This window comes from Gadus morhua, chromosome 14 (assembly GCF_902167405.1).
Source record: "Gadus morhua chromosome 14, gadMor3.0, whole genome shotgun sequence".
Taxonomy (NCBI): Eukaryota; Metazoa; Chordata; class Actinopteri; order Gadiformes; family Gadidae; genus Gadus; species Gadus morhua.
In genome coordinates this window covers 1,455,072-1,474,383 of record NC_044061.1, presented here as the reverse complement: position 1 = coordinate 1,474,383, position 19,312 = coordinate 1,455,072, and the positions used below count along the sequence as shown (strand labels likewise).

The 19,312-nt window shown below is 47.4% G+C and overlaps 3 protein-coding genes across 9 annotated transcripts in view; 1 reads left to right on the top strand and 2 right to left on the bottom strand.

Moving 5' to 3' along the window:
• LOC115559199 (kinesin-like protein KIF26B) overlaps positions 1–9,268 on the bottom strand; it is a 52,449-nt gene extending 43,181 nt beyond the window's left edge. The window contains exons 1-5 of one of the 2 annotated variants that reach the window (XM_030377972.1): positions 2,222–2,371; positions 1,954–2,061; positions 780–836; positions 489–599; positions 237–338 (exon numbers count right to left, since the gene is read on the bottom strand). In XM_030377972.1, coding sequence (XP_030233832.1) covers positions 237–338; positions 489–599; positions 780–836; positions 1,954–2,061; positions 2,222–2,347 — 504 coding nt within the window. In that variant the 5' untranslated portion in view covers positions 2,348–2,371. Of the gene's footprint in view, positions 1–236; positions 339–488; positions 600–779; positions 837–1,953; positions 2,062–2,221; positions 2,380–7,035; positions 7,468–8,824 lie in introns of those variants that run through there. The other variant, XM_030377973.1, reaches the window with a different exon arrangement.
• A 6,834-nt stretch (positions 9,269–16,102) lies between these two features.
• Positions 16,103–19,312, bottom strand: part of LOC115559201 (membrane-spanning 4-domains subfamily A member 4D) — a 3,924-nt gene continuing 714 nt past the window's right edge. Inside the window, exons 1-6 of one of the 3 annotated variants that reach the window (XR_003979452.1) lie at positions 18,191–19,163; positions 17,816–17,923; positions 17,307–17,400; positions 17,026–17,148; positions 16,749–16,850; positions 16,103–16,354 (exon numbers count right to left, since the gene is read on the bottom strand). Coding sequence is in view for 2 of the 3 variants with exons in the window: in XM_030377975.1 (XP_030233835.1) it covers positions 16,328–16,354; positions 16,749–16,850; positions 17,026–17,148; positions 17,307–17,363; positions 17,816–17,923; positions 18,191–18,325 (552 nt within the window). In the remaining variant the exon portion in view is untranslated. Of the gene's footprint in view, positions 16,355–16,748; positions 16,851–17,025; positions 17,149–17,306; positions 17,401–17,815; positions 17,924–18,190; positions 19,170–19,312 lie in introns of those variants that run through there. The other 2 variants (XM_030377975.1, XM_030377976.1) reach the window with 2 other exon arrangements.
• LOC115559177 (tripartite motif-containing protein 35-like) overlaps positions 19,134–19,312 on the top strand; it is a 3,060-nt gene continuing 2,881 nt past the window's right edge. For all 4 annotated transcript variants that reach the window (XM_030377925.1, XM_030377924.1, XM_030377922.1 and 1 more), the window contains exon 1: positions 19,134–19,216. The gene's annotated coding sequence lies outside the window, so the exon portion shown is untranslated. The remainder of the gene's footprint in view (positions 19,217–19,312) is intronic.

Genomic DNA, 19,312 nt, shown 5'->3' with positions numbered 1-19,312 from the left:
TTTCTAGAGGAACCCAGAGCAGCCTTTCTAGAGGAACCCAGAGCAGCCTTTCTAGAGGTACCCAGAGCAGCCTTTCTAGAGGAACCCAGAGCATCCTTTCTAGAGGAACCCAGAGACGCCTTTCTAGAGGAACCCAGAGCAGCCTTTCTAGAGGAACCCAGAGCAGCCTTTCTAGAGGAACCCAGAGCAGCCTTTCTAGAGGAACACAGAGCAGACACTGCAGATGTCTGCCTTACCTTTCTAGAGGAACACAGAGCAGACACTGCAGATGCAACAACGATTATGGAGATGATGAACAGCAAGATGGACGCTGCCAGCATGACAAATTCACTGTGACACTGTGACAAAACAAAAAGATTATTGTATTATATTGCATTATATAGTTTTTTTAGTGGAAAATGAACATGGATTAAATAGAGACGATAAAAATAACCCAAAAAATAGAATATCATTTCTTAGCAAAATACACAATAGTTAAACATTCTTACCAGAGTTACGCACTCTTCAAACCCAAATATTACAATAGCAAAGCCATGAAGAGGACTTCCAGCGACGGTCGAAAGAGCCACCAGCACATTCATCCCCAACGCAGCGCACACCTGAAACCATCAGGGACAACAGTTACCACTGAACCCACCCAAAGAAGATGGAGTTAATGCTGAGGATTTAACACAACGAGGCCTCTAGCATGCAAACACAGTACTGAAGAACGTACCATATGAGAATTGGCAAGAATACAACAGAAAGTAAGAGTCATTTCCTGAGTGCTGTTGGCTCACCTTGGCCCTGATGGGTTTCCTGTCAGCAGCGATGGTCAAACCCCCAGCAGGGATGTACTGTAGGGGACAACATCACCAGAACTCTTTGGTGCCACTGGTAAACAGGAAGTACTGAGCAGTGAATCAGGATGTGTGGCTCTGCTCCACACCTAGCAGGAGCTGCTCTACAGCCACATGCCAGCCGGCTTCATAGGGCAAGAGGACCAGACTATACTAACCCTGACCTGCTCCTTAGTGGAGCTGAACTCACCACTCTCACCAAACTCACCACAACACTGGGAGACCAAACTCACCACAACACTGGGAGACCAAACTCACCACAACACTGGGAGACCACACTCACCACAACACTGGGAGACCAAACTCACCACAACACTGGGAGACCAAACTCACCACAACACTGGGAGACCAAACTCACCACAACACTGGGAGACCAAACTCACCACAACACTGGGAGACCACAGTCACCACAACACTGGGAGACCAAACTCACCACAACACTGGGAGACCAAACTCACCACAACACTGGGAGACCAAACTCACCACAACACTGGGAGACCAAACTCACCACAACACTGGGAGACCAAACTCACCACAACACTGGGAGACCAAACTCACCCCAACCCTGGGAGACCAAACCCACCACAACACTGGGTGCAGATTGTACATCAATCCAGATTTTTCAATAAGAAAATGATCCAATATATTGCGATGAAGCGGGCAAAGGAAGGCTGCTTCATGATGCAAAAATATATAAAGGATCCAAACAGATAGGAAAAGGCTTTTTACTATTATATAGGCTACCAAAGAGTGAGGCTACATAGACACATAGACATTATATAGGCTACTAAAGAGTGCATAGACACACACATTATATAGGCTACTAAAGAGTGCATAGACACACGCATTATATAGGCTACTAAAGAGACACATTCACATTATATAGTCTACTAAACAGACACATACACATTATATAGGCTACTAAAGAGTGCATAGACACACACATTATATAGGCTACTAAAGAGACACATACACATTATATAGGCTACTAAACAGACGCATACACATTATATAGGCTACTAAAGAGTGCATAGACACATACACATTGCATAGGCTATTAAGGAGCAGCTGTAGTTTAAATAATGCATTGAGACTTCACCTAAAGGTTACTTACGATGAGGATTCCCCAGAAGAGGATTGCTGTTAGGTAAGGGTCGACATCGACAGCCAGATACGTGATTGCGGTCAGTGCCATGAAGATCCCAATTGTTACTTCAATCGCCTGTTGGGAGACAACAGAATCAATGTTATTATAATCAATAATTATCACTGGATTACAAATATCTGTGTGTGTGTGTGTGTGTGTGTGTGTGTGTGTGTGTGTGTGTGTGTGTGTGTGTGTGTGTGTGTGTGTGTGTGTGTGTGTGTGTGTGATCTCTTACTCCGAGTATTGTGGGCTTCAATCGCTGGAACTTTCCGAGGCCCTCAGAGGCTGTTGGTTCATTCTGGGGAGAAGCCAATTGTTCCCTCTCTCCGCTCTCCATCCTCAAATCAAGGCTCCCAGACATCTTAGATTCACACTATGACCTCAGATGTGGATCTAGATAGAAAAACCAAAAGCGTTTTGCATCTGCAGCATGGGGCTTTTCAATCATACAGCCTTGATGTGTTTTGGTAAGGATTATGTAGAAAAGGCTGGTTTTGGTCCAACATGGGAATGTAATCATATACTCGCATAACAAGTAATGGATAATGCCTGACGAGGGGTCCATTATCAGGAATTAATGGACGACGCGGAGGCCTGTGTACGGCCACACTGAACGCGTTACGCGCTAGAGGCATAGAAAATCTGCATTTTTGCATAGGGAACCATTGGTTTAGGCGCGTAGATGCGTTACATGCGCTCAAGCAGCGCGTTGGGCGCGTTTTACGCACCTAAAGAACGCACCCAACGCACCAACGTATGGCAAGCCAACCCTGCCAGAAAACGACCTTGTTATGTCACGTTCCACCTACATAACGCCGTAAAATGTGAAAAAAAAATTGTTTTTTATGCTGTAATGCGCAAAAACTGCGCATCTTTTTACGCCGTAATGAAGTCCTTCAAGAGCGTGCGTATAAAACGCAGTTTTGAACATCAAAACGCGTGTAAAATACACGCGGAGCAAGTCCTTTTCGCCCTGTCGGGGCTTATTTTCCTGATAATGACTGGCGTTCTATTCATTATCCCTTACATATAGATTTAGCAAAGTAGGCCTAAGTAACAAATGTGTACAAAGTAACACATGTATTAAAAAATGTCAGGTTGAAATCGGGCTCGGTCTCCAGTTAATGTGTCGGGCCGGGCGGGGCTCGGACAGAACGTGCACGGGCTCGGGCCGGGTCGGGCTTGATTATTCTGGGCCCGATCTAAGTTCTATCATGCACCCAAACACGGCGGCCTTTGGGTTTCCTACTCTCCTCGAACTCCCACAGCCCAGCGATGGTAGTGAACTCAGCCATGTTTGTCGAGCAAAAGAAAAGTAGCGGGGGAAAATAAGTTTTGGGCGGGCTCATCTAGCTGCGTATAGGCGCGTTAGGCGCGTTGAACCATTTTTGTGACACATTAATGATCAAGCAAAAGATAAGGCTTGTTACGGGCGTAACGCGTTCAGTGTGGCCGTACCTTTAGAACCTCCGCGAATTGATTGCTGAACACAGTGAACAGACAATTTGACTGGAACTACAGGTGTCCACAGTGGCGGACTCAGGGGGGGCGACCGCCCCCCCTCGTGGCTCAATGGTTGAAAAAGCACGCTAAAGTGCCCTTCAAGAGTGTCGAAAACTAGAGGAAAATTCAATGACGTGCCTTAGTGAGTGCCCTTATAGTCCCCTTCTGCCCGTCTGATGCACTTTTGGTGCCCCCTTTAGTACCCCTTTAGCGCCCTTCTGCCTGTCTAGTGCCCTGATAGTCCCCTTCTGCCCGTCTGGTTCTTCTAGTGCCCTGGGGCCGGTTGCACCAACTGGGCGTAACTAAGCCAGGTCGTAACTACTAAGTAGGTCTTAGTTACGACCTGGCGTTAGAATGGAACTAACGCCGGTTGCACCAACGGGACTTACGCCTGGTCTTAACTACGCCCGGTCTTAGCCATGCGCGGCCATGTGAATGTTCCATGGAATGCGCATATCACCGCGTTGCTAGGATACCTCGTGACAACAGCTGTTTACTATTTTACTTGACATGCTGTTGGACACCGAAATAATTAATTCATTCGTTCACTCATTGTCATTCATCAATTGTGTTAATGCCTAACAATAAAACACTGCAAATGAATATAATTAAAATATGTATTTGTAATGTCTGGTTAACGACGAGCAGGCATTTAGACGGGAATGGTTCTTTTTGACAGAAGCAATGCATTGAACATCATCAAATGACAAGGAGCTAAATTGAGTTGTTTTGAGACTGTAGGAGAGATTTGTTTAATTTGTCGGCCTATATAAAACATATAAACATAGTTAAAACAACATTCGCAACTGATTATAAGTTGAGAACGGACTAATCGGCCAGCGATATCTTCCCGACAGGCAGTCGATCTGTGAACACTGATCACATCGCCGGCTGTGCTTTGAAATGCAGTTTAGTGAAGCGTACTGAGCAGTTGCATTGGATTGGATGTAATTGCTATAGAAACAGCCTGGAATTTCAACTCTACGCCTGCCCCTGACCAGGCGTAGGACTTACGCCTGGTCTTAGTGAAAAGAACGCTAAGCCCAGTTGGTGCAACCGGCGTAACGGATAGGTTGGACTTAGAACGCCAAGTTACGACCAGGCGTAGTTGCGACCAGGCTTACGCCCAGTTGGTGCAACCGGCCCCGTCTGGTGCCCTTCTAGTACCCTGATAGTGCCCTTCTGCCCGCCTGGTCCTTCTAGTACCCTTCTAGTGCCCTTCTAGTACCCTGATAGTGCCCTTCTGCCCGTCTGGTCCTTCTAGTGCCCTTCTAGTACCCTTCTAGTGCCCTTCTAGTACCCTGATAGTGCCCTTCTGCCCGCCTGGTCCTTCTAGTGCCCTTCTAGTACCCTGATAGTGCCCTTCTGCCCGTCTGGTCCTTCTAGTGCCCTTCCAGTGCCCTTCCAGTGCCCTTCTAGTGCCCTTCTAGTGCCCTGATAGTGCCCTTCTGCTCGTCTGGTCCATATAGTGCCCTTCTAGTGCTCTTCCGCCCGTCTGGTGCCCTTCTACTGCCCATCTGGTGCCACAATGGTTGAAAAAGTGTGCTAAAGTGCCCTCTATGGTGGTGAAAATTAGAGAAAGTGCCTTATTGGCAGCCCTTTACACGTGAACAAAAATTAATGAGTGCCCTATAGGTTGCCCCTGATGATGATGATGTGCCTTCTGGAGCAAGAATATGGCAAACCGAAAAAAACATGTTGTGGTTAGCTATTGCTATTTGCTATTGCTATTGAGCAGACGTTCCTCTCTTTGGTAGCTGATGAACGGGGATTGCGAGGCGTTGCTTTCATGTGGCGTCGCCATGACAAACAGCTACATCGAGTGGTACTTAAATCTCCACTGGATAACGAAGCAAAAAGCGGATTAAGAGTATGTCAGTACCCATAGTGGAAAAGCGCAATTAGATGCCAAGTTAGAAAAACTTAATATTTTCAGTTTGGATAATCCGTTTAAAATGTATATAAATTTTTTGAGCGTTCAAGATCATTCAAGTGTAGGTCATTTCATGCAAGAGAGACGATAATGGTCAGCTATCACCTCAACATGAAGGAAATCGTTTCTCACACACACACACACACACACACACACACACACACACACACACACACACACACACACACACACACACACACACACACACACACACACACACACACACACACACACACACACACACACAGCCCACTTGAAGATACAAACACATCCACGCATGCGGCTGATTAAGTCACCGCCCACCCTGTTCTCTTCCTCTCCAGTTTGCACGAAGCGCAACGATACAAATAACTTTTTAATTAGCCGTCCAGACCGTCCAGATCCATTAACCTCACGGAACAAGTCTCTTTGTTCTGCAGCGAGTTAGGACTCATGGCCTCTCTCCCACCGTCTCTAGAGCCGTCTCTCTCCTGGACCCCGCTCTCTCCTCTGGTACTGTCTCTCTCCTGAACCCCTCTATTACCCACTACCTCTAGAGCCGTCTCTCTCCTGAACCCCTCTATTACCCACTACCTCTAGAACCGTCTCTCTCCTGGACCCCTCCAGGAGAGAGACGCTCCAGGCTGAGGACCTCCAGGCTGAGGACCTCCAGGCTGAGGACCTCCAGGCTGAGGACCTCCAGGCTGAGGAGCTCCAGGCTGAGGAGCTCCAGGCTGAGGACCTCCAGGCTGAGGACCTCCAGGCTCAGTACAGCCCGACCACGCATGGCGCTACAGGACAGAACCCGGTGTGGAGCGTCTCTCCGGAGACCCTCTGCAGCCGTTGGTGGACCAGTGAAGTCGATCTCAAATGTCGGATTCAAAGAGAAAATCAACCCGGTTGAAAACAATTAAGGCTGTGTGAGAAGGCCGGGTCCTCGATTAATATATTATTGACATTCAGACCGGCTCAATTAAAGCAGACGCTGCCCTAGACCGCTCACACACTAATGGCCCCACATGCCAATCCCTGACTTTCCATTGGTCCAGAAGAGCCTTGTTCGTCTTCTGACACTATTGATATTGATTTGATTGGCTCCCAGCGAGGGGGAAAGACACCAAATGGCAAAGAAAATTGGGAAAAGGAAAACAATCGATCCATCTCAGGAACACAATAAGCCATAACTGGGAGCCGTACATCATGTTAGCTGACGGAACGGAGGCCAGCGTCAACCAGATCATCTGTTTGTAAATCAAAAGCGTTCATCAACAACCAATCACAGCCCTCCTGCGTACGGAGGTCTCTGACCAGGTAAATGATCTTCAGTGTGCTTCACTAATTCAGCCCCGGGGTAATCTATATCCTCTCTGGTCCCACTGAAACCATCACACACATTGATACACACACACACACACACACACACACACACACACACACACACACACACACACACACACACACACACACACACACACACACACACACACACACACACACACACACACACAAACAAACACACAAAAACACACACACACACATAAACACATGATCGAAGACACACACACACAAAAACACACACACACACACACACACACACACACACAACCATAAACCCATGACCCAGGCGGCGGTACCTTGCTGGAGCAGGGTCCGGGGATCAGCAGTGTGAGCGCCTGTCCCTTCAGCTCCTCCAGCCGCGCGCTGCAGTCCTCACACCAGCCGCCGCGCTCGCTCCCGGGGGAGCTGCCGCTGCCCGAGGCCGGGGAGCCCGTCCCGAAGCCCGGGGAGCCGCCCAGAGACCCCGGGGAGCCCGTCCCGAAGCCCGGGGAGCCGCCCAGGGACCCCGGGGAGCCCGTCCCGATCCCGGGGGACACCGTCCCCGGGGAGCCGGAGAAGGAGCCGGGGGAGGAGGTGCCCGAGCCGGGGGAGGGCGTGCCCGTGGAGCTGGGCATGGACCCGGCGCCCTCCGGGGCGGGCCGGGCGGCGCCGCGGGACTCCTCGTACGCCCGGCGGTACCAGGTCTCCGGGGAGAAGGACGCCGATTTGGTCGGGGAGGTGTCGGGCCCCTGAGGGACACAGGGTGTTGGTTAGGGGCCGCACGGCGCTGCTAGGTCGGCCTACGGGAGGGCGCTCTGATGAAGGACGGGACAACCCCGCCGACGGCGCCATGTGGTGGGCTGCATCACATGACCCCCGTGAGGGAACCACGTCTAGTGGTCACCTGAGGAACGAGGAAGACCTGGGAGGACGTGGCCTTCATGCTGATGTATTCATCAGCATGAACCACCCACCCAGTGAACCAGACACCCAGTGAACCAGTCACCCAATGAACCAGCCACCCAGTGAACCAGTCACCCAGTGAACCACCCACCCAGTGAACCAGTCACCCAGTGAACCAGTCACCCAATGAACCAGCCACCCAGTGAACCAGTCACCCAGTGAACCACCCACCCAGTGAACCAGTCACCCAGTGAACCAGTCACCCAGAGAACCACCCACCCAGTGAACCAGTCACCCAGAGAACCAGCCACCCAGTGAACCAGCCAGTGAACCAGTCACCCAGTGAACCAGTCACCCAGTGAACCCTCAACCCAGTGAACCAGTCACCCAGTGAACCACCCACCCAGTGAACCAGTCACCCAGTGAACCAGTCACCCAGAGAACCAGCCACCCAGTGAACCAGCCAGTGAACCAGTCACCCAGTGAACCAGTCACCCAGTGAACCCTCCACCCAGTGAACCAGTCACCCAGTGAACCAGCCAGTGAACCAGTCACCCAGTGAACCAGTCACCCAGTGAACCCTCAACCCAGTGAACCAGTCACCCAGTGAACCCTCCACCCAGTGAACCAGTCACCCTGTGAACCACCCACTCAATGAACCAGTCACCCAGTGAACCAGTCACCCAGTGAACCCTCCACCCAGTGAACCCTCCACCCAGTGAACCAGTCACCCAGTGAACCAGTCACCCAGTGAACCAGTCACCCAGTGAACCCTCCACCCAGTGAACCACCCACTCAATGAACCAGTCACCCAGTGAACCACCCACCCAGTGAACCACCCACTCAATGAACCAGTCACCCAGTGAACCAGCCACCCATTGAACCACCCACCCGTAGCCCGGTGCCCATGAGCCGGGGTGGGGGGTGAGACTGAACACCTACCCCTTAGTGACTGAACCCCTACCCTTTGCCTTAGTGACTGAACCCCTACCCTTTACCTTAGTGACTGAACCCCTACCCCTTAGTGACAGAACAACTACCCCTTACCTTAGTGAATAAACACCTAACCCTTAGTGTCTGAACCCCTTCCCCTTAGTGACTGAACCACTTCCCCTTAGTGACTGAACCACTTCCCCTTAGTGTCTTCGTGACTGAACCCCTACCCCGTTGTCTTAGGGACTGAACCCCTGACTGAACACCTACCCCGTATCTCCTGCTCCGGCTCACGGACCTCTCCTTGGTCCCCGTTAGCGACGTCATGCTGGGCTGGAGAGGGAGAGGAACCAACGTCCGCCTCTTTACATCAAACTACAGACCAGCGGGTCGGAGTCAGTGGTCTCCAGACCAGCTCTCCGCTCCTCGGATCTCTAGACCAGCTCTCCGCTCCTCGGATCTCCAGGTGGAATTTCACGCGAATTTCAAATCCACGTGGAAAACGTAAAAAAAACATTCCATCATCCCGCCGTCTGGGAACGAAGAAAAGGAGCACGGGAATCCAACCGGTGTGTCTAAGCTCAATCTCCTCCAGTGTTGGATGCCTTTGTGCACCGTTCTTCAGAGGGTAGAGAACGTTCTCTGCTGTGGTTCTCGGTTCCTCTAGCGGAGCAGAGCGCGTCGGTCTCCAAACCCTGGACCACCGCTCGGTCACACCGCCCCACTATGGCAAGCCATCCCCGCCAGAAAACGGCATCATTTAGACGCGTATCACCCTCATTACGCCGTAAAAAACGCCGTAAAATGTAGAAAAACGCTGTATTTTACGCCATCATGCGCAAAAAAGCGCTGCTTTTTATGCTGCAATTAAGCCTTTCAAGAGAGCGCGTAAAAAGCGCCGTTTTGGACATCAAACCGCGCGTAAAATACGGCGCTTTTGTGCACATCACAACGCCGTAAAATACGGCGTTTCTTTAGTATGCTAATAATCTCCGCCCTTCTTTTCTCTCAGCCAATGCATTTGAAGTGTTTGCGCCCAATCGCTGAACAAGAGAAGCAGACCAAATCAGTTCAGCCAGCACAGATCTGCTTTGAGGAGTTCTCCTCTCATTTGTTGTTAGTTGTAGCGTCATATAGATATATATTAGTAAATCCAGTTACAACAGTGTGGTCACCGTGGCCCAATCGATAGAGACGCTTGCTCTGTAGGCAAGAGGTTGTTTTAAAAAATAAATAAAAATACATTCGCGTCCTCGGCAGCCAGTCAGTTTCGTTCTCGGTGCTGGTCTCCGCCAGGGCTGCGCCTTGTCACCAATCCTGTTTGTGATATACATGGACAGGATATCGAGGCGTAGTCGTGGTGGGGAGGGGTTGCAGTTCGGTGGTCTGAGGATCTCGTCACTGCTTTTTGCAGAAGATGTGGTCCTCATTGGATCATCATCGGCCTGTGACCTTCAGCACTCACTGGATCGGCTGGCGGCCGAGTGTGAAGCGGCTGGGATCAGGATCAGCACCACTAAATCTGAGGCCATGACTCTTGGAAACCGGTGGATTGCTTACTCCGGGTAGGAAATTAGTCCTTAGCCCAAGTGAAGGAGTTCAAGTACCTCGGGGTCTTGTTCGCGATCGCGAGTGAGGGTACTATGGAGCGTGAGAATGGCTGGAGAATCGGAGCAGCGGGGGCGGTATTGCGTTCGTTTTACCGCACAGTTGTTACGAAAAGAGAGCTGAGCCGCAAGGCAAAGCTCTCGACCTACCGGTCGATCCTCGTTCCTATCCTCACCTATGGTCATGAGGGTTGGGTGATGACCGAAAGGACGAGATCGTGGGTACAAGCGGCCGAGATGAGTTTTCTCAGAAGGGTGGCTGGCGTCTCCCTAGGGATAGGTTGAGAAGCTCAGCCATCCGTGAGGAACTCGGATTAGAGCCGTTGCTCCTTTACTTGGAAAGGAGTCAGTTGAGGTGGTTCGGGCATCTGGTAAGGATGATGCCCACTGGGCGCCTTCCTTGGGAGGTGTTTCAGGCACGTCCAGTGGGAAGGGGGGGACCTCGGGGAAGACCCAGGACTAGGTGGAGAGATTATATCTCAACACTGGCCTGGGAACGCCTCGGGATCCCCCCGTCAGAGCTGGTCAATGTGGCCCGGGAAAGGGAAGTCTGGAGCCCCCTGCTTGAGCTGCTCCCCCCGCGACCCGACCCCGGATAAGCGGACGAAGATGAGATGAGATGAATAAAAATACATATAATGACGTTTCAAACGTTCCATCGAGTCTCTCGCATTCTACAATGGCCAGCTTTATTGTTTCCCATGGGAGCCGGTGACCAGTCTGCGAGTGGACTTTCTGAAACTAAATCGGATACTAGAATTCTTCTTTGAAGGTTGTGCTCCACACAGAACCTCCTCACCGTCATAACGGAGCACTTCGGGGCACTAGATTGCTTTAGAGCGGTCGGCTATACTGATTGCGTCGTGTGTCTTTCCAGTGTCAAATAGCCTAGTTCACGAATAAAATCACCATGAGGTTCAAGTGCGGCCATAACTAAGGCTAAATATAATTAGACAGTCTATTGCTGGTTAAGGTGGTTGGCTCTTTTTTCTTCGCTGCGTTCTGCCTTCTGGTGTAGCCTATAATTATGCATGTATCTATTTTTGTTTTTCTGTTTCGGGTTTAAAAAACCAACACACAAAACACAGAAACACAAATGCCGTTTATTTGTTTATTCCTTTTGCTCTTTTTCAGTTTCAAAACCAAATCAGAAAAAACTAAAAACAATCCTGTTAATTGTTTTTTCTGATTTTGTTTTAAATCGGAATATTCAAAGAACGACCCATACACGGATTATCCTATACCTCCTATATTCTATCACTTTACTGACACACACAATGTGTGGCAGTAAAGTGACAAGATCATTCCATAGACAAAAATCTTTCCATACAACTAATTTAATTTTGGATAGTCATTGCACTGTAACCGAGTATTCTCATAGCCTAGTTTTGCATATTTATACATTGCATCCTATTTTCATATTTCATTTGGCATCTGTATTTTTATGTAGGCTACAGCATCTGTATTTTAAATGTAGCTCATATCTTCTTTTTACATTTTACCTTTTGCTGAGGTGGGCGCTGTATTAGCCTATATAGGCTGTCTGTATTTGTGTAAGAGTTATTTGTATTGTGTAACCTGCTGGATTATGAAAGTTAGTTTGGGGTAAATAAAGTGTCTGTCTGTCTGTCTGTCTGTCTGTCTGTCTGTCTGTCTGTCTGTCTGTCTGTCTGTTTGTCTGTCTGTCTGTCTGTCTGGGGGAAAATGCCGTGAAAAATGTACGCACGGTGCGTTCAGGATTAGGACTGATATTATGTCGGCATAGGCCTAATCAATCGGGTTTTAATATTTGAAGCATTCATATCAGTCTATTCTTTTCGTAGGCTACTCTGCTGTTGGCCTTGATGGGGAGATATTTTTTTGCTTCCATGCACAAATAGTTGAATCCAACAACATTCCTGCGTCTCCAGAGCCCATTTAAGCACCGTGTCAGACTCAGTAGACTGTTTACAAGCCTCTGAACGTTGTTAGAGCATGGCTCCAGTTCGTCAGTGTGTCTCTCTCTATGGCTCCCTCTCACTCCTTTCCACTGTGTATTTATATCGATTGAACAAGAGAGGATGTTACGATAACTCCGCGAAAATAAAGGCTCCATGGCTGTAATAATTTAAATATAATTAACTTATAAAGCGTGTAACAAGACGTCTAGATGATCTGGCTGGCTGACTAAAAAGGCACTGAATTTGGAACTTATAACACAGGAGGTCTGGCTTGCGGACTAAAAAGCATTGCGATCATAAAAGCGTGACCATCTGACAAAAGCACAAATCTGACAATAAATGGATTCGATCCGACAACCTCTTCCCTACATAGCAAGCGTCTCTATCGATTGGACCACGGTTATCACAACGTTGAAACTGCATTTACTAATATATATATCTATATGAATATGACGCTACAACTAACGCCAAATGAGAGGAGATCTGTGTTGAACTGATTTGGTCTGCTTGTCTTGTTCAGCGATTGGGCGCAAACACTTCAAATGCATTGGCTGAGAGAAAAGAAGGGCGGAGATTATTAGCATACTAAAGAAACGCTGTATTTTACGGCGCTGTGATGTGCACAAAAGCGCCGTATTTTACGCCCGGTTTGATGTTCAAAACGGCGCTTTTTACGCGCGCTCTTGAAAGGCTTAATTGCGGCGTAAAAAGCGGCGCTTTTTTGCGCATGACGGCGTAAAATACGGCGTTTTTCTACATTTTAGGGCACTTTTTACGGCGTAATGAAGGTGATACCCGTCTAAATGATGCCGTTTTCTGGCGGGGATGGCTTGCCATACCCCACTGCGCAGGTAAACCCAAACCGACGCGTCCATGGCGCAGACAGCGCAGACCTCAACTCCTCAGTGACACCGAGGAGAACGAGACTCCGACTCGACTCAAGACGCGGAGGAACTGACGCGTAATGGGAAGAGGAACGGCCGTGCCAACTTCTGTGGTGTGACGCGCATGTCCAGTGAGATGCTCCGTCGCGCTGCTTCACCGGAACAGGAGTGGGCTGGAGAGGAGAGGAGAGCGAGGAGATGAGGGGGGGGGGGGGGGGCACACATCTGGGCGTGGGCGGGGTCTCTCAGCCCCCCTGCTGGTAGACCGGCCAGGGCCGAACGAGGATTCGAGGTCCGCAGGCTGAACGCAGCAGAATGGACTTTACGCGCAGATGTGAGTTCTGTGACGTGGAAGGGCTTTCTGCTTCTCTCGGACGCAGATCGTACCGCCTGTGTTCCATTATTAATGGTGTGCAATTGGGCAGGGCTGATAAATCTTGCATGCATGCTGGAATGTGAGATATTGCGTTATGAACCCAGATCAGTGAATTCCTGCGGGCATCTCCATGAACCACAGGGACCCAAATGTAAAGCACTCCATCAGCTGGGAGTTAAAGTAAAGTCTATCAGTAGCCTACATATCTGTTCAAATCCATTCACTATAACAGCAATACCATATTAGATATTTGTTATGTTTTGGGGGGTAAAGTATTCAGTGTAATTTAAAATAAATCAGAAACGCAATTTTTTTGGATCCATTCCTGGATGGATTAATTTGATGATCTATGGGGGGTATTAGCCAAAAGATCACCGTAAACCAAAGAGGCTAGATGGACTCTGGAGTTCAGCAGGCAATGAAATGTAGGGCCATCGACTGCTTGTGGTTTACCGCATTACCACAACACTTATTGTGGTACCACACCGCCCTCTGCTGGCGCGTCTTATGCATGGCAAGTGGGCAAGTACGCAAGTAACTATCCATCCTCCGCGTTTTGGAAGATGATGGAACATATAAGTCGATGTCATTTCCCCAAATCTCCCCACAAATCAATGATTCGGGAACTGGCAATAGTTACATTTTGAGAAAACTAGGTTTTCCCCCTGGCCTGCAGGTGGCGCCCCTGAGCGTTGTGAGCAGATCTTCAATGATTGCAGGGTAGACAGAAGTGGTCGTTAAGATAATACCTGCATCTTCAGTAGGGAAAGTCAGGGTCATAAATGATTTCCTAGTGTATTTTAATTATCATGAACGGTAGTAAATATATAAAATCTTTAAATTAATGTAATGAAAAGGGCTTATATATAATATGATCGAAGACAACTGATGAATATTCATGTGCAGCAATGCAATTTTCATAAATGGAAATAAACTTCTGATTCAAACTAAAAGGTAATCAAAAAACACAAACAGATGCAACAATTGTACATAAGATATATAGCCTATGCAAAAAATATTCTGGAAACACAACAATCATTTACAGACGTGACGTGGCCGAGACGTGGCCGATGAGGAATTATTGTAATTTTTTTTTTTTTTTCGGGCGCATTATTTTTTCGCTCCCCCTCTAGATGGTGCTCTAGGCGGCCGCCTAACCCGCCTGTAGGGAAGGCCGCCCCTGTATTCATCCACACAGATCATGGCTACACGAGGCTCATCAAAGTTCGATTTTCTTTATATTGGAGAGGCATGAGTGACAGCACAACAGCCACAGTCGGTTTATCCATCTCCTTACCAAACAACGCTTGCACGCATCACTCATTCAATTAACCATGCAAGGCTGAATCATGTATCAATTACCCCAATGAATGCAATACCTCAGAATCAAACTTAAAGAACCGCTTCCAAAATGACACAACCACTGCGGTTCCTCTCAATGGACCGTTGGCTTGTAGATCGATTGACTAACAACAGACAGATGTGTCCCTTGCCTTTCTAGTGTTGTGTGTGTGTATATATATATATATATATATATATATATATGCATCTATATGTGTGTGTATAAAATTTGTGGCAACCCGGCTTGGTGAGTGAGCCGCCTCCTTCCAATCAGCACACGAACTGGAGATTACTTAGAGCCAAAATGGCACTTTTATTCAATAATAAATCATATATCTACTAAAGCAAACAAAACTCAGCTTGGGAGGAATCACATCACCCACGAGACTGGTCTCTCCGCACACGCGAACCAGGAGAGCCCTGAATGAGTGTGGAAGCATGCATTTTAAAGCATGCTTCCCCACCTGCTCCTCAGGTGCTCCGCATTTCAATGATTGGCCCCAGTGCTCTCACTGGCGCCATCTGTTGAGAATCGGTGGTACACCACCTCCACAACCTGCCCCCTTGGCCTCCAGGGGCGCTGTGCCAGAGACTGGTTGCCACAATATATATATATATTTTTTTTTTTTTTTTTTCATGAGTCTCATAGTATTCGAACATGTTGTACTTGTTGATTAGCTCACGTTGTTATGGCAATGAACATGCCCTCAGCTGATAAAATAATGCCAGCGTTTTTTTTCAACTGAAAATTAGCCCCCATGTCAACTCTTTCTGCTCCTTGCACCTTATCATGCTTATCATGCTACGCAGCATTACAAGCCCCTGCCAACTAAAACATGAAGCTATTCAAGTGGAGGCATAGATAGAATCGCCTTGTGGTCAACTGTCATTTAATAGTCATCTGACAGATTATGTCAAGGTTTTAAAATGATTATTATTATTAGCTGCTCATGTTATAACACAGCTGGAAATCGTGGATTTTCTGATAAAGACTAGCAAGCCTTTTTGACAGACAAAACAGCAGAAACTATGTTAAGTATGCTCGTGCTGCCTTTTTGGTTTTGTCAAACAGGAGACGCCCACCCACCAATCAGAGGTTAGAGATTCCTGCAGGAAGGTTGCGCTCGATTTCACTAGCCCATTTGTGCCTGTTCATTAGTGTACAGCATCTATTCTCTCATTGCTTGTGTAAAAAAAAAAGGTAGAATATTAGATTTGAGGACGAAATGATAGGGTGGGCTAAGGCAAGTTTTGGGTGGGCTTGAGCCTGATTTGACCAATTGGCTTTGCATCCTTTCCTTCTGCCCTTGTAGTCCAAGACATTTTTTTTTCATAACATTTAAAATAAACGTATGTGATTCAAACTAAAAAGGTAATCCAAAAACACAAATAGATGCAACAATTGTACATAAGATATACATTATAAAAAACATTCTGGAAACAACAATCATTTACATCAGGGTTACAATATCTCTGCAATTTCAAAGTAAACCACATTAGAAAGATATCAGAAGATAAAAAAGGTGTACAAAGAAATATTTAGAAAATAAAACTTTTGGTGTGAAAATCTGAAGATAGAAGAGGCTCATCTATTTTTTTGTCCACCTTAGAACGAGGGGTACCACTTAGATTACTGTGTTTTCTTTTGATGGCTGAAATAAAAAGAGAAGAGAGTGAGACGCAGAAACAGAGGAAACAGCAGAGGAGAACATCAGAACGACTCCTATTGGCTGCCACCACATCATCTATTCATCCACACAGATCATGGCTACACGAGGCTCATCAAAGTTCGGTTTTCTTTATAGGGGAGAGGCAGGAGTGACAGCATAACAGCCACAGTTGGTCGATCCATCTCCTTGCCAAACATTGCTTGCATCACTCATTCAATTTACAATGTAAGGGTGAATCATGTAACAATTACCCCAATGAATGTAATACCTCTGAGTCAAACCTAAAGAACCGCTTCCAAAATGACACAACCACTGTGGTTCCTCTCTCAGTGGACCGTTGATCGATTGACTAACAACTATCAGATGTGTCCCTTACCTTTCTAGAGGAACACAGAGCAGCCACTGCAGAGGAAACAACCAGTATGGAGACGATGAACAGCAAGATGGACGCTGCCAGCATGAACAATTCAGTATTTCTCTGACAAAACAAAAAGAAAAGCATATTATATTACACTGTATGTTATGGATTTGAAGCTTCAGACAACTATATTTTCAGTGAAAAATGATTATGGACTACATGGAGAAGATAAAAATAGCCATAATACTAGAATATAATTTCATAGCAAAACACACAATAGTTAAACATTTCTTACCAAATGTTTACAACCAAGGTCGCAGCGAGGGTACCCAAATAGTACACTAGCAAAGAAATGAAGAACACTTCCAGCGACGGTCGAGAGAGCCACCAGCACATTCATCCCCAACGCAGCGCACACCTGAAACCATCAGGGACAACAGTTACCACTGAACCCACCCAAAGGAGATGGAGTTAATGCTGAGGATTTAACACGACGAGGCCTCTAGCATACGACCACAGGGCTGAAGACTTTGGAGACAGAAAGTAAGAGTCATTTCCTGAGTGCTGTTGGCTCACCTTGGCCCTGGTGGGTTTCCTGTCAGCAGCGATGGTCAAACCCCCAGCAGGGATGTACTGTAGGGGACAACATCACCAGAACTCTTTGGTGCCACTGGTAAACAGGAAGTACTGAGCAGTGAATCAGGATGTGTGGCTCTGCTCCACTCCTAGCAGGAGCTGCTTTACAGCCACACACCTGCAGGCTTCATAGAGCAAGAGGACCAGACTATACTGACCCTGACCTGCTCCTTAGTGGAGCTGGACTCACCACTCCCACCAAACTCACCACAACACTGGGAGACCAAACTCACCACGACACTGGGAGACCAAACTCACCACAACACTGGTAGACCACACTCACCACAACACTGGGAGACCAAACTCATCACAACACTGGGTGCAGATTGTACATCAATCACATTATATAGCCTACTAAATAGTGCATAAGCACATACACATTATATAGGCTACTAAGGAACAGCTGTAGTTGAAATAATGCATTGAGACTTCACCTAAAGGTTACTTACGATGAAGATACCCCAGAAGAGGATTGCTGTTATGACGAGGTCGACATCGACAGCCAGATACGTAATTGCGGTCAGTGCCATGGAGATCCCAATTGCCACTTCAATCGCCTGTTGGGAGACAACAGAATCAATGTTTTTATTATCAATAATCATCACTAATAATTCTTACTTATTCTTATTGCAGCCAGTACACGTCACGGGACAGAAACATGAAACACAAGTCGCCCTAAAAGGCCCTAGTACAGCTGTGTGTGTGTGTGTGTGTGTGTGTGTGTGTGTGTGTGTGTGTGTGTGTGTGTGTGTGTGTGTGTGTGTGTGTGTGTGTGTGTGTGTGTGTGTGTGTGTGTGTGTGTGTGTGTGTGTGTGGTCTCTTACTCCGAGTATTGTGGGCTTCAATCGCAGGCCCTCAAAGGCTGTTGGCTCATTCTTGGGAGAAGCCAATTCTTCGCCTCTCTCTCCGTTCTCCATCCTCAACTCAAGGCTTTCTCCTTCAGCAAGACTCCCAGACATTCCCAATCCAACCCAAATCAATACGCTGTCGATTGTCTGCGTCAAATTCAGAATACCGACTTATTAATGAAACCTCGTTGTTACCGCAGAGGTCAGTTTAAATAAGATCCACAGAGGGTGGAGGCTTAAATACATGCTTCTTCCTTAGTTGCTTCATCCACATTGCTTAATGCTTACGCGATTGCCTAATAAAGGATTTTACATGTTGAGGCAATAAACAGGTAAACACGTATTCCTACGTATGGTATTCTGCGATCAAAAGGGTAAGGTAAGGGTTAGGTCAAGCCAGGTTCGATTTAAATCAGGGTTAGGATTAGGGTCGGTAGACTCTCCAGGCATCTAAAAACGGCGGACTGCGGTCCGGTGTTTCAGTTCAAGTCGTGACCGGGTTAACCGGTGACCCTCAGCCGAATGCTTCGCTTGTTGTCGTGGCTGCGCCAGATGTTCGAAATCGGGACCAGACTGACCAGCTGTCCTTGCGAATGCCTCTTTGATTTGTTATTCAATAAAATGTCAAAAAGATTCTAATCTCATTCGTTTTTGCAGTGTAATTGGAATAAACTTGTCACGTAGAACCGTTCTAAGCCGAAATAAATGGAAAATGAATGTTTAAAATATGACCACGCTGATGTCTGCGGTTTCACTCATATACAACTATATGAAAATGAAAATGTGAGGTGCTTTTAACGCCGTAATTAAGGTGCAACGTGACTGAATGAGGTCGATTCGCGGGAGTTGGCTTTCCATACATGGACATATTCCAAACGGTTGTTTCCTGCTTGCGAGACGCAGGGCGCGCGCAAACATACGCAAACACACATGGACCCGCCCAATTCCTTAAGTTTCATTTTCTGTTTTGTCAGTGCACCGATAATCCACACATGAACCAAAGTGAGTAAAGTTATGTCATTGGTATAATTTATAGCCTCATATTCAGGGCAAGCTAATGTGTATTCAGTTTAGATAAAGGTAGAGAAGGTGACCGTT